The sequence below is a fragment of the Chiloscyllium plagiosum genome, chromosome 12 (genome assembly GCF_004010195.1).
Source record: "Chiloscyllium plagiosum isolate BGI_BamShark_2017 chromosome 12, ASM401019v2, whole genome shotgun sequence".
Lineage (NCBI taxonomy): Eukaryota > Metazoa > Chordata > Chondrichthyes > Orectolobiformes > Hemiscylliidae > Chiloscyllium > Chiloscyllium plagiosum.
In genome coordinates, this window is record NC_057721.1 from 81,004,359 (window position 1) to 81,029,434 (window position 25,076).

The following is a 25,076-nucleotide window of genomic DNA, read 5'->3' on the forward strand; positions in this document are numbered from 1 at the left end:
AACTCCCCACTGCCAACTCCTCCCCAACCATCTACCCCCTCCTCCACCAGTTACCTCTCCACCAACTAGCCATCCCCCCATCACTTTCTTTCCCCACTGTTTACCCCATTTCCATGTACCGTTCCTGATACTGTAGCACCTTTTACCCTGATTTGAGCATGAGGAGAAGATGGAGGACGGAGCACAGCCAACTGTGCCTATCTCACATCTGTCACCCTGCTTCCTGATTTGCCCGAAAACATCCCTGCTTCAATAGTTATTCAGTTCCTGTGTAAGTGGAGATTGGATCCGTTTTCAACAGCACCTTCCCAGATCGCAGCAATTAGCTGCATGAAGGACTCTTCTCCCAATCTGTCATGCTGGTTCTCTCCAGTGTGTCATTAGACCATAAGATGCAGGTGTAGAATGAGGCCATTCAGCCCATTGAGTCTGCTTCACCATTCGATCATGGCTGATATGTTTCTCAACCCCATCCTCCTGCTTTTCCCCATAAACGTTGATCCCCTCACTAATGAAGAACCTACCTATCTGTGTCTTCAATACACTCAATGACTTGGCCTCCACGGCCCTCTGCAGCAATAAATTCCACAGATTCTCCGCCCCCCCCCCCCCGGCTGAAGAAATTCCTCCCCATCTCAGTTCTAAAGGATCACCCCTTCACTCTGAGGCTGTGCCCTCAGGTCCTAGTCTCTCCTACTGGTGGAAACACCTTCTCCATATCCAGTCTATCCAGGACTCTCAGGATTCTATAAGTTTCAATCAGATACCCCACTCATCCTTCTAAACTCCATTGAGTACAGACCCAGAGTTCTCGACCACTCCTCATATGACAAACTCTTCATCCCCAGGATCATTCCTGTAAACCTTCTCTGGACCTTCAACAACTCCAGTACATCCTTCCTTAGTTATGGGGCCCAAAACTACTCACAGTATTCCAAATGCCGTCTGACTAGAGCCTAATACAGCCTCAGCAGCACATCTCTGCTCTTGTATTCTAAATCTCAAAATGAATACTAATATTACATTTGCCTTCCTAACTGCCACCTGAACCTGCACATTAACTTTAAGAGAATCCTGAACTAGGACTTCCAAGTCACTTTGTGCTTCAGATTTCCAAAGCCTGTTCCCATTTATAAAACAATCTGTGCCCCTATTTTTCCATCAAAGTGCATAATGTCATGCTTACCCACACTGTATTCCATCTGTCACTTCTTTGCTCACTCTCCTAGACACTCAAAGTCTTTCTGCAGCCTCCCTGCTTCCTCAACGCTATCTGTCCCTCCACCTATCTTTGTCACATCTGCAAACTTAGTAACAATGTCCTCAGTTCCTTCATCCAGATCATTAATGTATAACGTGAATCGTTGTGGTTCCAATATACTCCCCTGCGGAACACTAGTCACTGGCTGCCAGCCTGAAATAAACCCCATTATCCCCACTCTCTACCTTCTGCCAGTCAGCCAATCCTTTATCCATGCCAGTAGCTTGCTCCTAACACCATGGGCACTTATCTTATTCAGCAGCCTCATGTACAGCACCTTGTCAAAGGCCTTCCGGAAATCTAAACTGATGACACCCACTGGCTCTCCTTTCTCTAACTTGCCGAAAACGTCTGTTAGGCATGTAACGAGCATGACCTCTCCTCGATGAAGCCGCGTTGACTCATCCCTATTTTACCATGCACTTCCAAAACCTGTAATCTCATCCTTAATCATATCTAAATTTTTACCAATGACTGAGGTCAGGCTAACCAGCATACAGTTTCCTGCGTCCCTCCCTTCTTAAACAGGGGTTTTACATTAGCCATTTTCCAGTCTTCTGGGACCCTCCCTGACGCCAGTGATTCATGAAGGATCACCACTAATGGCTGTACAATCTCCTAAGCTATCGCCTTCAGAGTTCTGGGGTGTCGATCATCTGGTCTGGGTGATTTATCCATATTCAGACCTTTTGACTTCCCCAGCACCTCCTCCTTACTGATGGCCACTACACTTATCTCTGCCCCCTGACTCTCTTCAAGTTCTGGTCTGCTGCTGGTGTCTTCTATGATGAAAACAGATATAATGTACATATTCAGTTCCTCCACCATTTCTTTGTTCCCCATTACTGCATCTCCAACCTCATTTTTCCAGCAGTCCAATGACCACTCTTCCTTCTTTCCTACTTATCATATACCTAAACATATCTAAACTCTTGCAATCTTCTTTCGCGTCACTAGTTACCTCACTTGCATATTTCATCTTCTCCCACTTATTGTTTTTTTCAGTTACCCTCTTCTGGTTTTCAAAGTCTTCCCAATCTCCTGGCTTCCCACTAATCATCACTGCACTATTTGGTTTTGTCATTTTTATGCTGTCTCCAAACTCTTGCCAGCAATGATTGCCGTATCCTTCCGTTAGCACTGTTCGTCTTGGGATGAATTTCTGCTGTGCCTCCCGAACAACTCCGAGAAATATCCCTGGAAACTCCTGCCATTGCTGTTCTTCCATCTTCCCTGCTGGGCTCCCCTTCCAATCGATTCTGGCTATCTCCTCCCTCATATCTTTCTCGTTACTTTTACTCAAGTGTAATAGAGTTTATCTGATTCCAGCTTCACCCTCTCAAACTGCTGGGTGAATTCTGTCATATTATGATCCCTGCCTCCTCGGGGTTTCCTTCACATTAAACTCCCTGATGAAGTCTGCCTAATTGCACATTACTTAATCCTAAATTCAGAATTGCGTTTTCTCAAGTGGGCAGTACCACAAGCTGCTCCAAAAACCCATCTTGTAGACGTTCCATTAATGCTTTTTATTGGGGTCTGCTACTAACCTGATTTACCACCTGCATATTGACGTTCCCCGTGATTATTGCAATAAATGCCTTCCTTACGCACCTTTTCCATCTCCTGATTTACTGTCAGCCCCACATTCTGACTCCTGCTGGGAGGCCCGACTCCCACCATGGTATGTGGTGTCCTCATTTGTGGGTCTTCAACTCTACCCACACAGATTCTACACCTCTGACCCTATATCGATTCCTACTATTAATTAAATTTGATTTCTTACTAACTGGGTACCCCAGACCCCCTGTCCACCTGCCTGTCCTTTCAATAAGGTGCCCTTGCAAACACGTCTCTGTGATCCCCACGAACGTTGTACTTGCCAATTTCAGTTTGCACTACAAGCTCATTTACCTTCTTTCATACACTGTCTGCATTCAATTACAACACCCTCAGTCCTGCATTGACTAACTGCCCTTTTCCATAGCTGATCCCTTAGCTGCTGAGCCTGATGTTAGATTCCTGATCTTTTCCATCCTCTCTGTCCGGTCACTTGTTCTGGAAACTTTGAAAGCCTCTACTGCTATCTCCTCCGCTTGAATTATTTCCATAATTTTCCAAGATACGGGTCCCACAGCCCCTCCACTATTCAGTTTAAAGCCCTAACCTTAGCCCTGGTTATGCAATTTTCCAGTAATCTGATCCCACTGGAACAGCTCCCTCCTTCCTCCGTACCAGTGCCAACATCCTGTGAATTCAAACCCACTTATCCTCAACCAATCTTTGAGCCAAATGTTTCCCTCTTCAATCTTGTTGACCCTGTGCCAATTAGCTCATGGCTCAGGTAGTAATCTGGAGATTATTACCTTTTCGGTTCTGCTTTTGAATTTAGGATCCAAGCTGCTTATATTCCCTCAGAAGAACCTCTTTCCCCTTTGTACCTGTTTCATTGGGACCTACATGAACAACAACAACTAGATCTTTCCCCTCTCACTCCCAGTTCCTCTGCAGCCCAGATGCAATATCCTGAACCCAGGCACCAGGTAACACAGCCTTTGGGGCTCCCGATCCTGACCTCAGAGAATACTGTTTATTCACCTTACTGTACTATCCCCAATTACAGCTACATTTCCCTTCTCTACCCCCTCTTGAATGGCTCCCTGTAGCACAGTCATGGTCAGTTTTCTCATGCTCCCTACAGCCCCCTCTCTCATCCACACAGGGAGCAAGAATCTCAAACCTGTGAGAGAATCTGATGGTAACGCGGTGGCTCAGTGGTTAGCACTTCTGCATCACAGTGCCAGGGACTCAGGTTCGATTCCAGCCTTGGGCGACTGTCTGTGTGGAGTTTGCACATTCTCTTCGTGTCTGTGTGAGTTTCCTCCCACAGTCCAAAGCTGTGCAGGATAGGGTGGGAAAGCTGTGGGAAATTGCTCATGGTGTGCATGTTGGGGTGGATGGGCCATGGTAAAAACCCCAATCAGGATGGAGTGGGCCTGGGTGGGATGTTCTTTGGAGGGCTGGTGCTGAATGGCCTCTAAAATGACAGCCATGCTCAAGGCCTAAGTCTCCTTCAGCACTAACCCGTTGATCCCTCTACCTGCCTTGCTGGTAGTCACACCCTTCTGCCCCTGACCACTGACTGGCTTCAAGGTCGTGACCTCTGGTGACCAACGCCCCTCCACTGGAAAGAGTCTCTGTATTTGTTTCATAATTTTTGATCAACAAGGGAATGAAGGGCTATAGGGAAAGTGGGGTTTAGCAGAATTAGATCTGTCAAGATCTTCTGATTAGTGGAGGAGGTGTAGTGGACTCAATGATCTACTTCTCTGCCTCTTTCGTATGTTCTTGTGATCACTTAGATTGATATGCACTCAATCATCTCTTCACAACAGTGAAGAATCCCCATTTTCTTGTGCTATTCGAGTGAATCCCCTCTGGATCCTCCCCTTGACACCTCCCTTGGAATGTGGTGCACCAAACTGGACACCATTCTCCTACCGCAGTTTGGACAATGCTAAATAGGGTTGTGGCTCAATGGTGGAGGAAGTCATTAACCATGTTATCCCCTCCGGGGTTTCTTGTGCCGATAGGTAAAGGATATTCCTCTTCGCAGCGTCTCCAACCCAGCAGCCCGTTCTCCAGCAACGGGAGTGTGGGTGTGGCTCACAACCAGTGTCAGAGATCCAGACCTCCCAAAAAACACAAGCCAGCAGGGGGCAGAATGGAGCAGCCCTCGGCACCACACCGCAGGGAGGCAGCAGCAGATGGTGAGTCCCGGATCCCATAGCAATCCCATTGACAGGACATGGAGAGTCCTGGATACCATAGCAATCCCATTGACAGGACATGGTGAGTCCTGGATCTCATAGCAATCCCATTGGTAGGACATGGAGAGTCCTGGATCTCATAGCAATCCCATTGACAGGACATGATGAGTCCTGGATCTCATAGCAATCCCATTGACAGGAAATGATTGGTCCCGGATAACATAGCAATCCCATTGGCAGGAAATGGTCAGTCCTAGATCCCATAGCATTCCTATTGGCAGCTGATGGTGAGTCGCAGATCCTGTAAGAATCCCATTAGCAGCAGATGGTGAGCCCAGGATCCCACAGCAAGCACATTGACAAAACACTACAGACATTGGATAGGGTGGACTCTGGGTGAAGGATTTATATCAACCCAGATCGCATTATCACCAAGAACTGACTTGCATTTCTACAGTAGCGAGATGGAGGAAGAAGGTTCTGAGCACTGACCCTCTGACAGTGCGGCACTCCCTCAGTAATGACTGTGTGACAGTGCAGTACTCCCTCAGAACTGACCATTTGTCAGTGTAACACTTTCGCAGTACTGACCCGCTGACAGTGCAGCACTCCCTCAGTACTGACCCGCTGACAGTGCAGCACTCCCTCAGTACTGACCCTCTGACAGTGCAGCACTCCCTCAGTACTGACCCTCTGACAGTTCTGCATTCCCTCAGCACTGACCCGCTGACAGTGCAGCACTCCCTCAGTACTGACCCTCTGACAGTGCAGCACTCACTCAATACTGACCCTCTGACAGTGCGGCACTCCCTCAGTAATGACTGTGTGACACTGCAGTACTCCCTCAGAACTGACCATTTGTCAGTGTAACACTTTCGCAGTACTGACCCGCTGACAGTGCAGCAGTCCCTCAATACTGACCCTCCGACAGTGCAGCACTCCCTCAGTACTGACCGTCTGATAGTGCAGCATTCCCTCAATACTGACCCTCTGACAGTGCAGCACTCCCTCAGTACTGACCGTCTGATAGTGCAGCACTCCCTCAATACTGACCCTCCGACAGTGCAGCACTCCCTCAGTACTGACCCTTTGACAGTGCGGCACTCCCTCAGTACTGACCCTCTGACAGTGCTGCACTCCCTCAGTACTGACCCTCTGACAGTGCGGCACTCCTTCAGTACTGACCTTTTAAAAGTGCAGCACTCCCTCAGTACTGACCCACTGACAGTGAGGCACCCCCTCAGCATTCACCTTCTGACAGTGCAGCACTCCCTCAGTACTGACCCTCTGACAATGCAGCACTCCCTCTATACTGACCCTCTGACAATTCTGCACTCCCTCAGTACTGACCCTTTGACAGTGCTGCACTCCCTCAGCACTGACTCTCTGACAGTGTGGCACTCCCTCAGTACTGACCCTCTGACAGTGCAGCACTCCCTCAGCACTGACTCTCTGACATTGTGGCACTCCCTCAGTACTGATCCTCTGACAGTGCAGCACTCCCTCAGCACTGACCCTCTGACAGTGTGGCACCCCTTCAGTATTGAACCTCTAACAGTGCAGTAGTCCCTCAGTACCGACCCTCCAACAGTGCAGCACTCCCTCAGTACTGACCCTCCGACAATGAGGCACTCCCTCAGTACTGATCCTCTGACAGTGCGGCACTCCCATAGTACAGACCCTCGAACAGTGCTGTGTGACCCAAATTGATTATCACAGGGTAAAACTTGTAAACTATGATCAGAGACACTTTAGAGCAAGCTAGGTGGTCACATTTAATGTGATCATTGGGATCTGTGCAGAGCTGCTGCATGTAACTTTCTCCCTTGTTATCAGACAGTTCTGTATGCAAAACTGCTTTCAGCCCCATCACATGATGGTCGGGGAATACTGGGTTCAGATTTATCTCTCTGTGACACTGGATTTGGTGAAATTGTTTTTTTATAAGATGTTGTGAGCTGAGCTGACACAGAACAGGAACCTTTCCTCATCTGTGTAACAAGATTTGATAATCTTACATCTAGTGTTGTGACATTATTTCACCACATCTGCAGGCAAGGCACACTCTGGGCTGTCTCACCCTTTGTACGTAGATCGGGCAGTAACCCAGGGCCAGGAATTATTCGCTGGATTTTATGAGGAGTTATGTTGTGACAATGTTGCTGTACAAACACAGAGATAGTCAGCAGCCAAGAGAGTGAGGTGCAGTAATTGAGCAAAGTTATAAAAACAAACCAAGCTGAAAATGGTCAGCTGTCACATTGAGCATTTGTGTAAACATCAGCCTGGGTCTTGCTGGAAATCTGGCTCCATTTTCCTCACCTGAACGCTGGGACCAGCTGTCTTTTGGATTGCAGCCTCTGTCACTCACTCAGTGACTGAAGGTGACTGCTATTGTGTGCCTGATAACTGTCCTCATTTCGGCCTCCTGTTTCTCCTCAGCGTGGTGTTTGTTGAGGACTGTGTCACCGGGAAAGCGGAGTACTGTGCTATTTCATTGCCTCGTCAATGTCTCAAGCCCTCCCAGATCACTGGCCAAATGCTGCTCGTGGCAGGCAGCTGGCTGGTAGCATTGAGCTGTTCTGGATCCTGGAATGTAAACAGTACATACTGCAGTTATTCATCACATCCTGCAGTCAGCATCTGTGCAGGGAGAAGCAGTTAGTGTGGCCACCAGCAAACGCGTCTGCCCTGAGGGGACACCCACCCTCTGCAACACTGACCTCAGCTACCCCCGGCCCTCCCCTACTGTTCCCAAACACAGAAGCTACATCCCCCTTTCAGACACAAGAAACTCCCAACGTTTCCCTCCTAACATTTAAATAATAGTTCCCTGTACTTCCTTTGCCTCACTGGTCACAACAGCATTCTTCCCCACGTCAGGAATACCAAAGCTATTTAAGGAGGAGAGAGAGAGACAGAGTTTTAATCAGTAACAGGTTGAGGGGTTATGTAGAGCAGGCAGGAAAGTGGAGTTGAGGCTGAGATGAGTTCAGCCATGATCCTATTCAATTGCAGACCAGGCTCGAGGGACTGAATGGCCTCCTCCTGCTCTTAGTTCTGTTCTAATCACAGACCGGGGAGCTTTACAGGACACAAGTCTGGGCTTAGGGGTTTGGATACTCGTCATTGCATCTCCCACTCTGACCCCTGTATTTCAACATCTGGATCTGTTCCAATGGACACTGAAGAGAGGTTGAGTAACATCAGCTCATTTCATGTCAATACAGGACAGCTTCCAGGGCTCAATAATGGTCAGCAGTTTCAGAGTTGAACCACTCCATATTAGCTCAGATACCTGAGCTATGGTAGTGGTTAATAATGATTCAGCAATTCCTTTCCAGATGTCTTCTCAATAAACCATTCACTTCTACAGGAGTGAAGTTCCCTCTTAAACTGAAAGTAAAGCTCTCTTAAAATTATCCCCATCATACTTTCCAATGACACAAATAGTACGGGGTTACCGAGTAAAACTCCTTTTTTAAACAGAAAGTCAAGATCGCTCTACAGTGTCCCCATCAAACTCTCCCAGGACAGGGACAGCATGGGGTTAGACACAGAGTAAAGCTCCCTCTACACTATCCCCATCAAATACTCCCAGGATAGGGACAGCATGGGGTTGGATGCAGAGTGAAGCTTCTTCTATACTGTCTCCATCCCTTGCAGGACTGATATAGCAGTTAGCTCAGCGTTTTACTCTCTGCACCCTCAGTGAGGAGGTTGTGGATATTTATCACATTCCAGAGGAATCGAGTATATGACTGGGACTAGTCATACTGAGCAAGGCCTTCCTTGGTGAAGTGTGGTGTTTGAATGAGTCATTAAGCCTGGTGTCTGGGAATGCTCTCATTTAGAGATCCTGTGGCAACTATTTTGAAGGATGTCAGGGGAGTACTCGACTCAACAGTTATGATTGTTAATTTGCTCTATTCCTGTTCTGATGTTTAAAATCACACATTCTCTCCTTTCCCTCTGTGTTCCGGTGTCAAGCTGATACTTGTCTGTCAATTAACATCACAATGATATACTTATCCTTGTCTGTGTAACATTCCATTGCCCCATCCCTCCCTATCTCAATAAAAGGCACGATGGTGTTCCCCACACCCTCCTGGGCTAATATTCATCTGTCAACTGGACTCACTGAAAAACAACCTGTTTTTGTCACATTACTGTTTGTGGGAGTCTGCTACATTTATTTGCTGCTGCAGTTCCCACATTACAACAGTCACTCCACTTCAAAAGGACTTCCTTGATTGCAAAGCTGTGGATACCTCCAGAGAAAGACAAGCCTTCTGCCTTTGCTTTAATTGGGGCAGCATGGTGGCTGAGTAGTTAGCACTGCTGCCTCACAGTGCCAGCGACCCGGGTTCGATGCTAGCCTCGGGCGATTGTCTATGTGGAGTTTGCTCATTCTCCCCGTGATTTTGTGGCTTTCCTCTTTGTGCTCTGGTTGCTTCCCACAACCAGAATTGGCCGTGCTAAATTGCCCAGAGTGTTCAAGGATGTGTAGGTTAGGTGAATTGGCCATGCTAAATTGCCCAGAGTGTTCAAGGATGTGCAGGTTAGGTGCGTTAGTCAGGGGCAAATATAGGATGGTAGGGGAATGGGTCTGGGCGGGTTGCTCTTCAGAGGTTTGGTGTAGGCTGAAGGGCCTGTTTCCACACTGTAGGGATTCTATGCAACCCTGTTCAGAATGAGCATTACGGAGAGCAGTGGGGATGTGTGAATGGGAAATGGGGGTGCTGGGAGGTTTTGGGTATCAGTTTTTCTGACAGTGTGTCAGAAACAGCTGATAGAAGTGGGGTTGAGGCAGGCTCAATTGAGGCATTCAATAGGGTATTGGATGATCAGTTGGATGGAAATGGTGTGCAAGGAGAGGGGGACGAAGTATGAGATTGGCGGGAGGTAATGATGCTCAGTTGAAGAACCAGTGCAGGCACAATGGGAGAGCCTGTGATGGAGATGTACTTGACTTGGATCTTGAGCACCCCCACATTAACTGCAATGGAGCTTGACTTCCTGGCCCAGATGTCTCCACTCCCTTCAGATACTGCCGTGAAAGTTCAGCCTAAACTATACAGTGAAGGTGGAGAATCGTGTTGGAGCTCGAGACATTTTGCTCAGCATAGACCTGGCTGGGCCAACTCTCAGTCTTCTAAGTCCAACTCACAAGACAAAATTGTCAGCATCCAACTAAAGTGTTGGAAACTCCAATCACAAACTTTCATGTCAAATGAATTGAGTGAATGCCTTTCATTTCTAGCTTCTCTGGCATCCCAGATTTTAATTGCATCCTCCTCAGCCACACCTTCAGTTCTGCCACATTTTAGAATACTCTCCCTCAATCTCTCCATTTCTCAAACACAGTGTCCACCTCTGAAGGCCCTTGACCAGGTTTTCAGTCACCCATCAGTGAAGCCATCATGTGGTTTGGTATCAAGTTTTGCTGGAGGTTGCTTCACAGTGTAAGGTTACAGGACGGGCCATTTAGGACTGAGATGAGGAGAAATGGTCTTCACCCAGAGAGTGGGGACCCTGTGGAACTCTCTGCTACAGAAAGCATTTGAGGCCAAAATGTTGAATGATTTCAAGAAAGAGTTAGATATCATTCTTAGGACTAAAGGGATCAAAGGGTATGGGGGAGAAAGCAGGAGTTGGATGAGCAGCCATGATCATATTGAATGGTGGAGCAGGCTCGAAGGGCTGAATGGCCTGCTCCCATTTTCTCCATTTCCATGAATCATTTTGGAACAGTTTCCAATGTTACCAGCGCAATATAAATGTGAGCTTTTGCTGTTGAAAAGCAAGTCCTTAAGAGGCGTGACAGGGTCAATTCTGGGAGGATGATTCCCCTCACGAGGGAGTCTAGGACCAGAGGGCACAGTCTCAGAATAAAGGGACACCAATGTAAGGCTGAGATGGGGAGGAATTCCTTCTCTCAGAGGGTTGTGAGTCTTTGGAACTACTTGTCACAGAGAGCTGTGGGGACAGAGTCCTAGTGGATATTTAAAGTTGAGAGAGAAATTCGTGATCAGTCGGGGATCAATGGGTTCCGGAGATTAGATTACTTACAGTGTGGAAACAGGCCCTTCAGCCCAAGAAGTCCACACCGACCCGCCGAAGCGCAACCCACCCAGACCCATACCCCTACATTTCATCCCTTCACCTAACACTACGGGCAATTTAGCATGGCCAATTCACCCTAACCTGCACGTTTTTGGACTGTGGGAGGAAACCGGAGCACCCGGAGGAAACCCACGCAGACACAGGGAGAATGTGCAAACTCCACACAGAGAGTCGCCTGAGGCGGGAATTGAACCCAAGTCTCTGGCGCTGTGAGGCAACAGAGCTAACCACTGTGCTACAATGCCACCCAAAAGGGCAGAAAAATGGAAATGAGGAATGTCGGATTAGCCATGGTCCCATTGAATGGTGGAGCAGCCAAAGGGTCCCATTAGTCTGAGCTAAAATTCTTCAGAAGCACTACAGGAATAAGAGACCTCCCCAAAATGTAAAATATAGAAAATAATTATGTTAGTCTTCAGATTAATACTATGAAAAGATAGCAAGCATTGCACATTTTTGGCCCCTTTTAAGTCTTTCCCCTCTCACCTTAAACCTATGCCCTCTAATCTTGGACACCCCTACCCTGGGAAAAAGACCTTGACTATTCACTCTAACCATGCCCCTCATGATTTTATCAACCTCTACACGGTCACTCCTCAACCTCTGATGATCCAGAGGAAACAGCCCCAGCCTATTCAGCCACTGCCTATAGCTCAAACCCTTCAACCCTGTCAACATCCTTGTAAATCTTTTCTGAACCCTTTCAAGTTTCACAACATCCTTCCAATAGGAGGGAGCCCAGATTGAATGTAGTATTCCAAAAGTGGACTAACCAATGTCCTGTTCAACCCCTCCACTGCTGCAATCCTCCCTGGCAAGGGGACAGGTTTATAGGATTACAGTTCTCCACCACTGATGGCCCTCAGCTTGATGAAAGGGAGGCTGGAGTGGCAGAATATCTCAGTCTATCTTTGACTTGCTTCTCTTCCTTTTATTTCCTGAAGACCTGCCTCCTCCACCTGACCCACCGCCGTGTCAAGGTTCAAAGCTGCAATCTGGGCAAGTACCCAAAGGGACGGGCATGGCAGATTCTCTAGAGAGACAACAACTGCCCAGCCTAGAGGAGAACATGGAGCATCTGGCCAAAACATCTCTAGACCACGGGTATCAAGAAGATTCACGGAACAAGCTCCCACAGAAGCCAACACTAGGCTCAGGTAGGAGTAGCCAGTGTCCGACCTAATCAGGATATAAGCAGTAGGAGATCAGTCAGCCCGTCGAGCCTTGTCCAATCTCTTTCCTGACCCCTCTTCTGAAAACGTGATGTCCTTGAAGATTAATGATGTCCACCTCACATGGACACACTAAAAAAGTCTGTCTCACTGTACGCTGAACATATTCAATCACCTGAGATCATTAGATACAGGAGCAAAAGTAGGCCATTCAGCCTATCATGTCTGCTGCACCATTCACTGAGATTGTGGTTGATCTGATAACCCTACACTCCACTTTCCTGCCTTTTCCCCATTACCCTTGATTCCCTCACTAATTAAAAATCTGTCTATCTCAGCCTTGAATATATTTAATGACCCATAGTCCTCTGAGGTAAATGCCCCTCTTGAACATCTCAGACATGGCATTCCATACCCTAAATAATCACTGAGTGAAAATTGCACATTGCTTCACATCTATGCTAGTCCTTGTTCCTTTTATGAATGAATATAGTTTCTTCCTATCTCCTCTGTCCAGCTCAAGTCGTGATTTTAGAAAACTCAGTATGATCACCTCTCAACCTCATTCTCGCCAAGAAGAACAGTCCCAACTTCTTCAATCTATCTTCATAACAGAAGTTTCTCATTCCTGGAACCATTCTTGTAAATTGCTTCTGCTCTCCCTCCAATGTAGTCACATATTTTCCTAAAATGTGGTGCACACAATACTCCAGCTGAGGGCTGACAGGTGCCTTGTACAAATTTAACAATTACTTCCTGTTCTTCTACTCTATGTCCCTATTAATTAAGCCATTACTTGATGTCTCTGCCTGTCCTACTGCCTAGATATGTGCATATGTGTGCCCCAGTACCTCTGCTCCTCCACCTCCTTTAATTAAACATTGGTACAGCATGAGGCCATTCAGCCCATCGAGTCCTCTCCACCATTCATGGTTTATCAAATGATTCTCAACTCCACTTGCCTGCCTTTTAACAATAACTCATCATTCTGGATGTAGGTTTGCTCACTGAGCTGAAAGGTTCATTTCCAGACGTTCGTTACCTTACTTGGTAACATCTTCAGTGGACCTCATGCGAAGCAATGCTGAAAATTCCTGCTTTCTATTTACATGTTTGGGTTTCTTTGGGTTGGTGATTTCATTTCCTGTGGTGATGTTATTTCCTGTGGTGAAGTCACTTCCTGTTCATTTTCTCAGGAGGTGGTAGATGGGGTCTAACTCGATGTGTTTGTTGATAGAGTTCCAGTTGGAATTCTCGTGCATGTCTTGTTTGGCTTGTTCTAGGATGGATGTATTGTCCCAGTCTAAGTGGTGTCCTTCCTCAACCATATGTGAGGGTATTAATGACGGAGGGTCATGTCTTTTTGTGACTAATTGGTGTTCATGTATCCTGGCGGCTAGTTTTCTGCCTGGTTGTCCAATGTCGTGTTTGTTACAGTTCTTGCAGGGTATTATGTAAATAACGTTAGTTTTGCTCATTGTCTGAATGGGGTCTTTCAAGTTCATTAGCTGCTGTACCCCTACTGATTAAAAATCTATCTCAGAACCCCCTAATTTATATTTTTTCTCAATATTCTTCCGTCATATATCACTCTGTACTTCAGTGTAAAACGAATGTAGTGTCTGAACTTGCAAATGATAGTTTACGTTTCTGGTGTTTTCCAGATGAAATACTCATACCATACAGCAAGCCAAGCTTTCCCTCACCAGGTCACCTCAGTGGCCACAGCTCATCTGGAACAGCCTCATCAAAGGGTTCAACAGGCCCCAGGAAAGGCGTGCCCTCACGAGGGGGTCCAACTATTGCAAGTCATCAGCGGAACATCAGTGACCTTCCAGACGTAGGATATATGGGGTCGTGCGGTCAAGGGCAGTTTTTAGGGGATGTATGTAAGTATCTGGGTCACTGAGATGCAGCAAGACTTGCAGAGTTGGGAAAAGGGGAAGCAGTAAACATTGCCAGACCTTTCACAAGTCACTCATTTAGTGTCAACTTTCAGCAAGTTGTCATGACCTGGGAGTGGGTACAGAGGTGATTTACCAGAATGAAGAATTTTTTTTAATTTCATTCACGCAAGGAGGACATCACTGGTTAGAATCCCTGCAGTGTGGAAACAGGCCCTTTGGCCCAACAAGTCCACACTGACCCTCCAAAGAGTAACTCACCCAGACCCATTCCCCTACCCTATTACTCTACTTTTACCCCTGACTATTGCACCTAACCTATACATCCCCGAACACTATGAGCAATTTAGCATGGCCAATTCACCTAACCTGCACATCTTTGGATTGTGGGAGGAAACCCACGGGGAGAATGTGCAAACTCCACACAGAGGCAGGAATCGAACCCAAACCTGTGGGGCAGTAGTGCTAACCACTGAGCCACCATAGTTAGACCAGCATTTGTTGCCCATCCCTAATTACCCAGAGGGCAGGTAAGAGTCAACCACATTGCTGTGGGTTTGGAGTCACATGTAGACCAGACCAGATAAGGATGACAGATTTCCTTCCCTAAAGGGCATGAGTGAACCAGATGAGTTTTTCTAATAATTGGCAATGGATTCATAGTCATCATTAGATTCTTAATTCCAGATTTTTATTAAATTCAAATTACACCATCTGCTGTTGTGGGATTAATAGCCCAGTGTTAATACCTCTAGGCCATCACCTCCCTATCTCAGTGAATGTGGACAGGTCAGAGAAGCTTAGATTGTTCCCCTTAGAGCAGAGAAAGTGCGGGGAGATTTAATCAGGGTTTTCAAATTGTAAAGGATTTTGTTTTTAGCTGGTCAATAAATCTCAGCTGTTCCCTCTTGGGGGAAGGTCACTGAGCATCAAATGCTGATTTAAAGTGCAGACGAAAGCATCAGGAGCAACAGGAGGAGAATTTTAATTTGCACTCTAAATCAGTACAACATGGACAGCTAGCTGAAAGGCTAGCTGGTGCTAATGGCCTGCACCAACACTCATGTGAATTTCCATGGTGCCATTAGGTTAATAAATAGTCCCAAACCATTCCCAGGAGTGATTGTCAGACACAAATCTCAAACGGAATAATATAAGGAGATACGAGACTCCAACCTAAAGCTTGTTGAGAGGAGTTAGGTTTTAAGAAGCTTCTGAAAGGAGGAAGGAGATATATCGAGGTGAAAAGGTTTAAGAAGTGAATTCAAGAGCTGAGAGCTCTGTTAAGTTGAGAGCATAACTGACAGGGACAGAAAGAGAACGTGTTTCAGATTTCCAGCATCCACAGTATTTAGCCTTTATTCGAGTGATGGGAGTAGGGCAACATTGGGTGAATGTGGAGATCGCAGACATTTGAAGAGGGTTTAAGGAAGGAAATAACAATCATGACGATATCTTTCCTGAACTTATATGAATTAGGAGCCAGAGGAGGCTATTCGGTCCCTCCAGCCTGTTCTGCCTTTCAGAACAGCGGAACAGTTCCAATCATGACTGATCTGACTGTCACCAGCACTCCCTCTGAGTTGTTGTAGCTGCTCAGAGGTTCCAGAGACACCCCATACAATCTGACTTCTAAATCCAGAATTCACTGCCACACACATAACTTGGAGGTCTGTGCAGCAGAAAAAAATAATTAGGGGAGATGTAGATTGTGGCCTTGATGACACATTCCAGCCTATCCTGAGAACTTTTGACTCTGGTTAGTCATTTCCAAGTAACACTTGCATCACACAATGATTATACCTGACAATCATCTTCTCCAGCAAGTCAAAATCAAACCTACACTTGACTTTAAATAGCGTTACCATCACTGAATCCTGCACTGTCAATATTCTGGGGTTTACCATTAACATGAAACTCAATGGGACTAGCCAAATAAATACTGTGATTATAAGAGCAGGTCAGAGACTAAGAATACTGCAGCGAGTAACTCACCTCTTGACTTCCCAAAGCCTGTCCATCATCTACAAGGTACAAGTCAGGAGTGTGTTGGAATACTCCCCACTTGCCTGGATGGGGGCAGCTAGGTAAAACCAAGGACTGCAAATGCTAGAAACCAGATTCTAGATTAGAATGGTGCTGGAAAAGCACAGCAATTCAGGCAGCATCCGAGGAGCAGGAAAATCGATGTTTCGGACAAAAGCCCTTCATCAAGAATAGCCCTTCATCATCTATTCCTGATGAAGGGCTTTTGCCCGAAACGTCGATTTTCCTGCTCCTCAGATGCTGCCTGAACTGCTGTGCTTTTCCAGCACCACTCTGTTCTAAAATCTGGATGGGTGCAACTCCAACAACACTCAAGAAGCTTGACACCATCGAGGACAAAGTAGCCGATTGTTTAGCACCACATCCACAAACATACACTCCCTCCACCACTCATACTCAGTAGCAGCAACGTGTACCGTCTACAAGATGTATTGCTGAAATTCACCAAAGATCCTTAGACAGCACCTTCCAAACCCACAACCACTTCCATTTAGAAGGATAAGTGCAGCAGATACACGGGAACACCAACCTTTGCAAGTTCCCCTCCAAACCACTCACTATCCTGATTTGGAAATATAGTTCCTTCACTGTTGCCGGGTCAAAAGCTTTGAACTCCTTCCCCGCAGCACAGTGTATCTGTACCCTGAGAACTTCAGCAGTCCAAGCCTGTGGCTCACCACCACCTTCCCAAGGGGCAATTAGGGACACGCAATGAATGCTGGGTCCGGTAACGATGCCCGCATCTTGTGAATGAATGCAAAAGAAATGGGTTGACAAGCTCCTGAGAAAAATCACTCTGAAATGGAGTGACTGTTGCAATGTGGGAAACATGCCATCCAACCATGCACAGCAAGATCCCACATAGTGGAAGGCAAGAATGACCAGCTGGTCTGTTTTCTTTTGGCACTGTTGCTCGAGGGGGAGGCATTGGTCCATGGGAGTGAGGAGAATCACCCCGACAATAAATCTCAGCGGGATGGAGGGTCAGGATAACGGAAAGAGGTTTGTACAGAGAGGAGAATAGAGAAAAGAAATCTAATATATATTTGAAAAGTGAAAGGGCAGTGCAGGACAAGGGAGCTACACCAAAGGGCAGTGACAATGATCGATTGTAGGCGACAAGTATATGCTGAAAGATCTGATGTGTTGTGTACTGCAAGATTTGAACACCTCTCCTGATATTATTTTCTCTCCATTTATTCCTTTTTTCTGCAGAGTGGTGAAGAGCTATGTTTCTGACGTTCTGCAGAGCAAGCCTCACAGACACGATGACACTTAAATGGTGCAATGAACCTCCTCCCTTATTTAATGTATTATGACAAAACCTGTAAATGTGATGTAAAGTCTAAGGTAACACAGCCACACACGTGTCCCCCACATCATTCTTTGGTACATTGCTTCTCATCCCCTTCCAACACCACCAATTAACCCACCCCCCACCCCCCACCCCCATTCTGGCCCCTTTCTTCCATCACTTACCCCTCTCCCCACCCACCTCCTCAAAAAAATTAGAAACTGGACAGGGAAGAATCTAAACATGAATAGAAATTTAGCCATCATCGCCCGAGAGAGAGAGAAAGCAATTTCTTGTGTAAATAATTTCTGTTGTATTCATATACAAAAGTTCATCTTGTTTTTTTGATTTTCTCATCCTGTAATTGTCTATTCTTTTTTTTTATTATTGGTCTGTTGTACTATATGTGAATTGATCAGGCAGCCATTAAAAAGTGAAAAAAAGACACAAAAAAAATGTTTTTTAAGGTTATTACTGTATCACTTTTTTTTTAAGATTCTGTGTTTTGAAGTTTGCACTGATTTTTTTTAGTGATAAGCACAAACTTTAAAAGTCCCAACGTAAATGAAGAAAAGAGGAAGATTAAAAACGATTGAGTTGTTAGGAGAGGGGGATTTTGTTCACTGTATGTTTGGTTTTGTGTGTGTCTGTGTGTGTGTGTGTGTGTATGTGTGTGCACGCGCGTATGTTTGTGTGTGTGCGTGCGCGCGCTCGTGTGTGTGTGCGTATGTTTGAGTGTGTGTGTGTGCGCACGTGTATGTGTGTGTGCGCACATGGATGTGTGTGTGCGTATGTGTGTGTGCGCGTATGTTTGTGTGTGTGTGCATGCGTGTATCAGGGGGAAGTAAAAGAATCTTCTAGATGTTCCTGGACCATGACCTCCAGCTGCTAATGCCACAAGAGGTTGTGGACCCTCTCAGCTGAGTGTGTATCAGATGTTATCACCGGAACATTACCTTGGCGAGAGAGCCCAACGCAGTTGGCATCTTAAGGAACATCCACCAAGTCTTCCCCTCGCCCCATGGCCAGAGAAGACTCCTTCCCACTTCCCCCTTCCCTTTGCCCACACGTAGCTATCTCTAACATTTGCCCTTTTTTTAATAGTGCAGAGACTTTCCTAATCTCCCCCACTTTAAACTGTGTAAAGATGTCATGTTAATGCTCTGACAATGTGTGACTGGGGTCCTAAATCACAGCTAATGACTGCAAGGACTTTTGAAAAAGGGTGCTTGATGTCAAATATAGTCTTAAACATTAATCCTTAAACAAGGTCTGGAGCCTTGCTTACGCTGTTACAATTAAAATAAAGTGTGTGTGTCAGTATTACAGAAAGTTGTTCATGGGTCTATAGAATATTGATTAAAGCTTTGATGTTTTTATGCGACTTTATCTGTCTGATCTCTGCCTGTTTATCATATCTGGGACCTGTACTCCCAGTATTTGAGAAATGCATACAGCACCGCACGCACCAATTTTGAAGATTCCATCCTTTCTGTCTACTTTATCAACAGTTGAACTACGTTCATGTAGTGTGATAATCTTACCAATGTTCCCAGTGAGCCATGAGGGGACAGGAGATTAGATTAGATTAGAGTAGATTCCCTACAGTGTGGAAACAGGCCCTTCAGCCCAAGAAGTTCACACTGACCCTCTGAAGAGTAACCCACCCAGCCCCATTTCCCTCAGACTAATGCACCAAACACCATGGAGAAGATGTGACCAATAGCTCTGTCATATGTGAGGAGATTACATTCACAAGATTGATTCCCAATTGAAAGGTTTGTCTTGTGAAGAAAGATTGAGCAGTTCAAGCCTATATTGTCAGGAGTTTAGAAGAACAAGTGGAGATCTCATTGAGGTGAAAGGGGATTGACAAAGTAGATCTAGAGAGGGCGTTTCCTCATGTAGAGCGAGAGGTCATAGTTTTAGGATAACGGGAAGCAGATTTAAAACAGAAATGAGGAGGAATTACTTCTCTCAAATGGTGGTGAAACTGTGAAATTCACTCCGCCAGAGTGCAGTGGGTGCTGGGACTTTGAGTAAATTTAAGATTGAGATAGACAGATTTTTAATTAGCAATGGGTTGAAGGGTTATGGGGACTGGGCAGGAAAGTGGAGTTGAGGCCTTTATGAGATCAGCCATGATGGTATTAAATGGCAGAGCAGGTTTGGGGGGCTGAATGACCTACTCCTGCTCCTAGTTCCTTTCAGCCTTAAGCTCTTGTTTTCTAAAGTACAACTCAACAGCAGAATGAGAGGCAGAGGGATTTAGGAAGGGAACTTCACAGCTGAGGGTCAGCCACAGACATTGAGTGCAGGACAATTACAACTAGAGAATGCACAGGAGATTGGAATTGGAGCAGTGCGGAGATTTCGATGTGCAGGAGTATGTGGGAGTGCAATTGAATGATTGCACAGATGTATTTGAGGATGAGTTTTTGAGTGGGTGGAATTTACTGCAAGATGTTGGGAGACAGTGGAGCCTGAGGTGGTAGGGTATGTGGCAGTGACCCTGTCAATTACTTTGGTCCTGGTAATAAACCGGGGAAGACAGAGTAGAGGATGGTTCTTCCCTCTGGAGGCCAACTGAGGTCCTTAAGGTTACTGGTGAGGTGGTGGAAGAGTCATAGAGATCTGGAGCATAGTAAAAGGCCCTTCAGCCCATCGAATCTGCAACAGTCAAAGACAATCCCATAACAATTCTAATCCCATTCTCCAGCACTTGACCAACAGCCTTAGAACATGGAACACAGAACATTATAGGCCCTTCAGCCCTCGATGTTGTGCTGATCTTTTATCCTACTCTAAGGCCAGACTAACCTACGTACCCTTCATTGTACTATCTTCCATGTACCTATTCAAGAGTCGCCTAAATCTCCTTCATGTATCTGACTACCACTGCTGGCAGTGCATTCCACCCACCCACCACTCCCAGTGTAAAGAACCTACCTCTGACATCTCCCCAAACCCTCCTCCAGTTACCTTAAAATTATGGCCGCTCATTATAGATGTTTCCACCCTGGGAAAAAGTCTCTGGTTTTCCACTCTATCTATGCCTGTCAACATCTTGCAAACCTCTATAATGTCACCTTTGATCCTTCTTCGATCCAATGAGAAAAGTCCGAGCTCCCTCAACCTTTCTTCACAAGGCATACTCTCCAGCCCAGGCAGCATCCTGGTAACTCTCCTCTGCACCCTCTCTAAAGCTTCCCATCCTTCCTATAATGAGATGACCAGAACTGAACACAATATTCCAAGTGTAGTCTAACCAGGGCTCTATAGAGCTGCAGCTTAACCTCATAGGTCTTAAGCTCAAACCCCTGCTAATGAAAGCCGACACACCATACCCCTTCTTAACAACCCTAACAACTTGAGTGGCAACTTTGAGGGATCTACGGACATGGACCCCCAAGATCCCTCTGTTCCTCCACACTGCCAAGAATCCTGCCTTTAACCCAGTATTCTGCATTCAAATTCGGCCTTCCATCGTGAATCACTTCACACTTTTCCAGGTTGAACTCTATCTGCCACTTCTTTGCCCAGTTCTGCATCCTGTCAATGTCCTGTTGCAAGCTACAGCAGCCTTCCACACTATCCACAACTCCACCGACCTTTGTGTCATCGGCAACTTACTAACCCACCCTCGACTTCCTCATCCAAGTCATTTACAAAAATCACAAAGAGCAGAGGCCCCAGAACAGATCGCTGCGGAACATCACTGGTCATCGAACTCCAGGCTGAGTACTTTCTATCAACTACCACCCTCTGTCTTCTATGAGCCTGCCAATTCTGTATCAGGACAGACAGATTTCCCTGTATCTCATGCCTCCTTACTTTCTGAATGAGCCTGCCATGGGGAACCTTATCAAACACCTTGCTAAAATCCACGTCCACCACATCCATTGCTCTAACTTCATCGATGTGTTTTATCACATCCTCAAAGTATTCACTAAGATTTGTGAGGCATGACCTGCCCCTCACAAGGCCATGCTGACTATCTCTAATCAAACTGTCATTCTCCAAGTAATCATAAATCCTGTCTCTCAGAATCCTCTCCAATACTTTGCCCACCACTGACGTAAGACTGACTGGTCTGTAATTCTCAGGATTATTCCAATCCTCTTTGAACAAGGGGAATAACATTTGTAATCATCTAATCATCTGGCACTACTTCAGTCGCCAGTGAGAATGCAAAGATCATCACCAAAGATGCAACAATCTCTTCCCTCAATTCCTTTAGAAATCTAGGGTACATCCTGTCTGGCCCAGGTGATTTATCTATCCTTATACTTTTCAAAATTTTCAGCACATCCTCCTTCCTAACATCAACCTGTTCAAGCATATCACTCTGTTTCACTCTGTCCTCAGAAATGTCAAGGTCCCTCTCAGTAGTGAATACTGAAGCAAAGGACCTCATTAAGGACCTCCCCTACTTCCTCTGACTCCAGGTGCAAGTTCCCTCCACTATCCCTGATTGACCCTACCCTCACTCTGGCCATCCTCTTGTTCCTCACATAAGTGTAGAATGCCTTAGGGTTTTCCTTAAAGCTACCTGCTAAAGTTTTTTTTCATTCCCCCTTCTAGCTCTCTGAAGTCCATTGTTCAGTTCCTTCCTAGGTACCTTGTAACCCTCCAGAATCCTGACCGATCCTTGCCTCCTCAACCCTTAAGTCAGCTTCCTGCCTCCTCTTGACTAACCTTGTGTGCCTTGGCATAGCAAGTGACACATCCACACATGTCTTCAATGTTCTGAGGGTTTCTTATTCCCACCCTTCCAGGCAGTGAGTCCCAGACTCCCACTCAATCTCCACCCCTTATCAAAATCTATGCATTCTGGTTATTGATCCGTACACCAAGGGCAAACGTTTCTTCTGTCTATCCCCCTTATACTTCTATACGTCTCAATCATACCACCCCTCGGTGAACCAGATGCATTTTGGTGACAATCAACAATGGTTACATTGTCACCATTGGGCCATAAGGAATAGGAGCAGAAATAGGCCATTCAGCCCATCGAGTCTGCTCCAGGGCTGATATATTTCTCAACCCCGTTGTGTGGTCTTCTCCCCATAACCCTTGATCCCCTTACTAATCAAGAACCTATCTATCTCCATCTTGAGTATACTCAATGACTTGGCCTCCACAGCCCTCTGTAACAATGACTTCCACAGATTCCCCACCCTCTGGCTGAAGGAATTCCTCCTCATCTCAGTTCTAAAGGGTCGTCCCTTCACTCTGAGGCTGTGTCCTCGGATCCTAATCTCTCCTGCCCGTGGAAAGGTCTTCTCCATATTCTCTCTACACAGGCCTCTCATTATTCTTTAAGTTCCAATCCAATCCCCCTCATCCTTCTAATATCCATCGGGTACAGACCCAGAGTCCTCAACCACTCCTCATATGACAAGCCCTTCATCCCCGGGATCATTCTTATAAACCCCCCTCTGGACCCCTCCAATGTCAGCACATCCTTCTATTGATATGGGACCCAAAGCTGCTCACAATATTCCAAGTGTGGAATGATCGGAGCTCTATACAGTCTCAGCAGTATGAAGGGCTTTTGCCCGAAATGTCGATTTTCCTGCTCCTTGGATGCTGCCTGAACTGCTGTGCTCTTCCAGCGCCACTAATCCAGAATCTGGTTTCCAGCATCTGCAGTCATTGATTTTACGTAGTAAATCCCTCCTGTCGTATGCTCACCCTGTTGAAATGAATGTTAGCATTGCATTTGCCTTCCTGACTGCCAATGAACCTGCATGTTAACTTTAAGAGAATCCTGAACTAGGACTCCCAAATCTCTTTGTGCTTCAGATTTCTGAAGCCTTTCCCCATGTAGTAAACAGTCTGCGACTCTGTCCTTCCTACCAAAGCGCATAAACACACATTTTTCCACATTGTACCCCATCTGCCACTTCTTTGCCCACTCTCCAAGCATAGCAAAGTCCTTCTGCCGTCTTCCCACTTCCTCAACACTGTCCCTCTACCTATCTTTGTGGCATCCGCAAACTTAGCAACGTTGCCCTTAGTTCCTTCACCCAGCTTGTTAGTGTGCCTTGTGTGGTCCCAACACAGACCACTGTGGAATGTCACTAGTCACCAGCTTCCCTTTATCGCCACTCTCTGCCTTCTGCCAGTCAGCCAATCCTCTACCCATGCTAGGTCCTTTTCCCGAACACCATATGCTCATCTTATTTAGCAGCCTTTTGCACGGCACCCTTTCAAAGATCTTCTGGAATCCAAATAGATCATGACCACTGGCTCTCCTTTGTGTTTATTAATACCTCCTCAAGGAAGTCTAACAGATTTGTCTGGCATAATGTCTCCTTAATGAAGCCGTACTGTCACAGCCCTGTTTTACCATGCATTCCCAAGTACTCTGTAATCTCTTCTTAATAATGGACTCTAAAATCATCAGGTTAACTGACCTATAGTTTCCTGCCTTCTGTCTCCCTCTCTACTTAAACAGAGATGGTACATTAGCAATTTTCCAGTCCTCTGGAACCCTCCTCGGGTCCAGTGATTCCTGAAAGATCACCATCAATGTCTCTACAATCTCCTCAGCAATCTCCTGAGTGCAGTCCATCTGATCTGGGTGATTTATTCCCTTCAGCCCTTTCAGCTTCCCCAGCACCTTCTCCTTCATGATGTCCACTGCACTTACCTCTGCCCCTGACTCCCTTGAAATTCTGGTATCTTCTACTGTCTTCCAGCTTTTTAAATCCCTGATTTTGTATTGAATACAAATTTCATCATCTGCCATTGTGGGATTTGAACACAATATCCTCAGAACTTTAACTTGGATTAGGCCATTCAGCCCATCGAGTCTGCTCCAGGGCTGATATATTTCTCAACCCCGTTGTGTGGTCTTCTCCCCATAACCCTTGATCCCCTTACTAATCAAGAACCTATCTATCTCCATCTTGAGTATACTCAATGACTTGGCCTCCACAGCCCTCTGTAACAATGACTTCCACAGATTCCCCACCCTCTGGCTGAAGGAATTCCTCCTCATCTCAGTTCTAAAGGGTCGTCCCTTCACTCTGAGGCTGTGTCCTCGGATCCTAATCTCTCCTGCCCGTGGAAAGGTCTTCTCCACATTCTCTCTACACAGGCCTCTCATTATTCTTTAAGTTCCAATCCAATCCCCCTCATCCTTCTAATATCCATCGGGTACAGACCCAGAGTCCTCAACCACTCCTCATATGACAAGCCCTTCATCCCCGGGATCATTCTTATAAACCCCCCTCTGGACCCCTCCAATGTCAGCACATCCTTCTATTGATATGGGACCCAAAGCTGCTCACAATATTCCAAGTGTGGAATGATCGGAGCTCTATACAGTCTCAGCAGTATGAAGGGCTTTTGCCCGAAATGTCGATTTTCCTGCTCCTTGGATGCTGCCTGAACTGCTGTGCTCTTCCAGCGCCACTAATCCAGAATCTGGTTTCCAGCATCTGCAGTCATTGATTTTACGTAGTAAATCCCTCCTGTCGTATGCTCACCCTG

At 46.2% G+C, this 25,076-nt stretch overlaps 1 protein-coding gene across 1 annotated transcript in view; it reads left to right on the plus strand.

Moving 5' to 3' along the window:
- robo2 (roundabout, axon guidance receptor, homolog 2 (Drosophila)) overlaps positions 1–18,284 on the plus strand; it is a 977,511-nt gene extending 959,227 nt beyond the window's left edge. Inside the window, exons 30-33 of the mRNA XM_043700204.1 lie at positions 4,855–5,031; positions 12,102–12,314; positions 13,994–14,218; positions 17,495–18,284. Of these exons, the coding sequence (XP_043556139.1) occupies positions 4,855–5,031; positions 12,102–12,314; positions 13,994–14,218; positions 17,495–17,496 (617 nt within the window). The 3' untranslated portion in view covers positions 17,497–18,284. The remainder of the gene's footprint in view (positions 1–4,854; positions 5,032–12,101; positions 12,315–13,993; positions 14,219–17,494) is intronic.
- Positions 18,285–25,076: the final 6,792 nt, after the last annotated feature.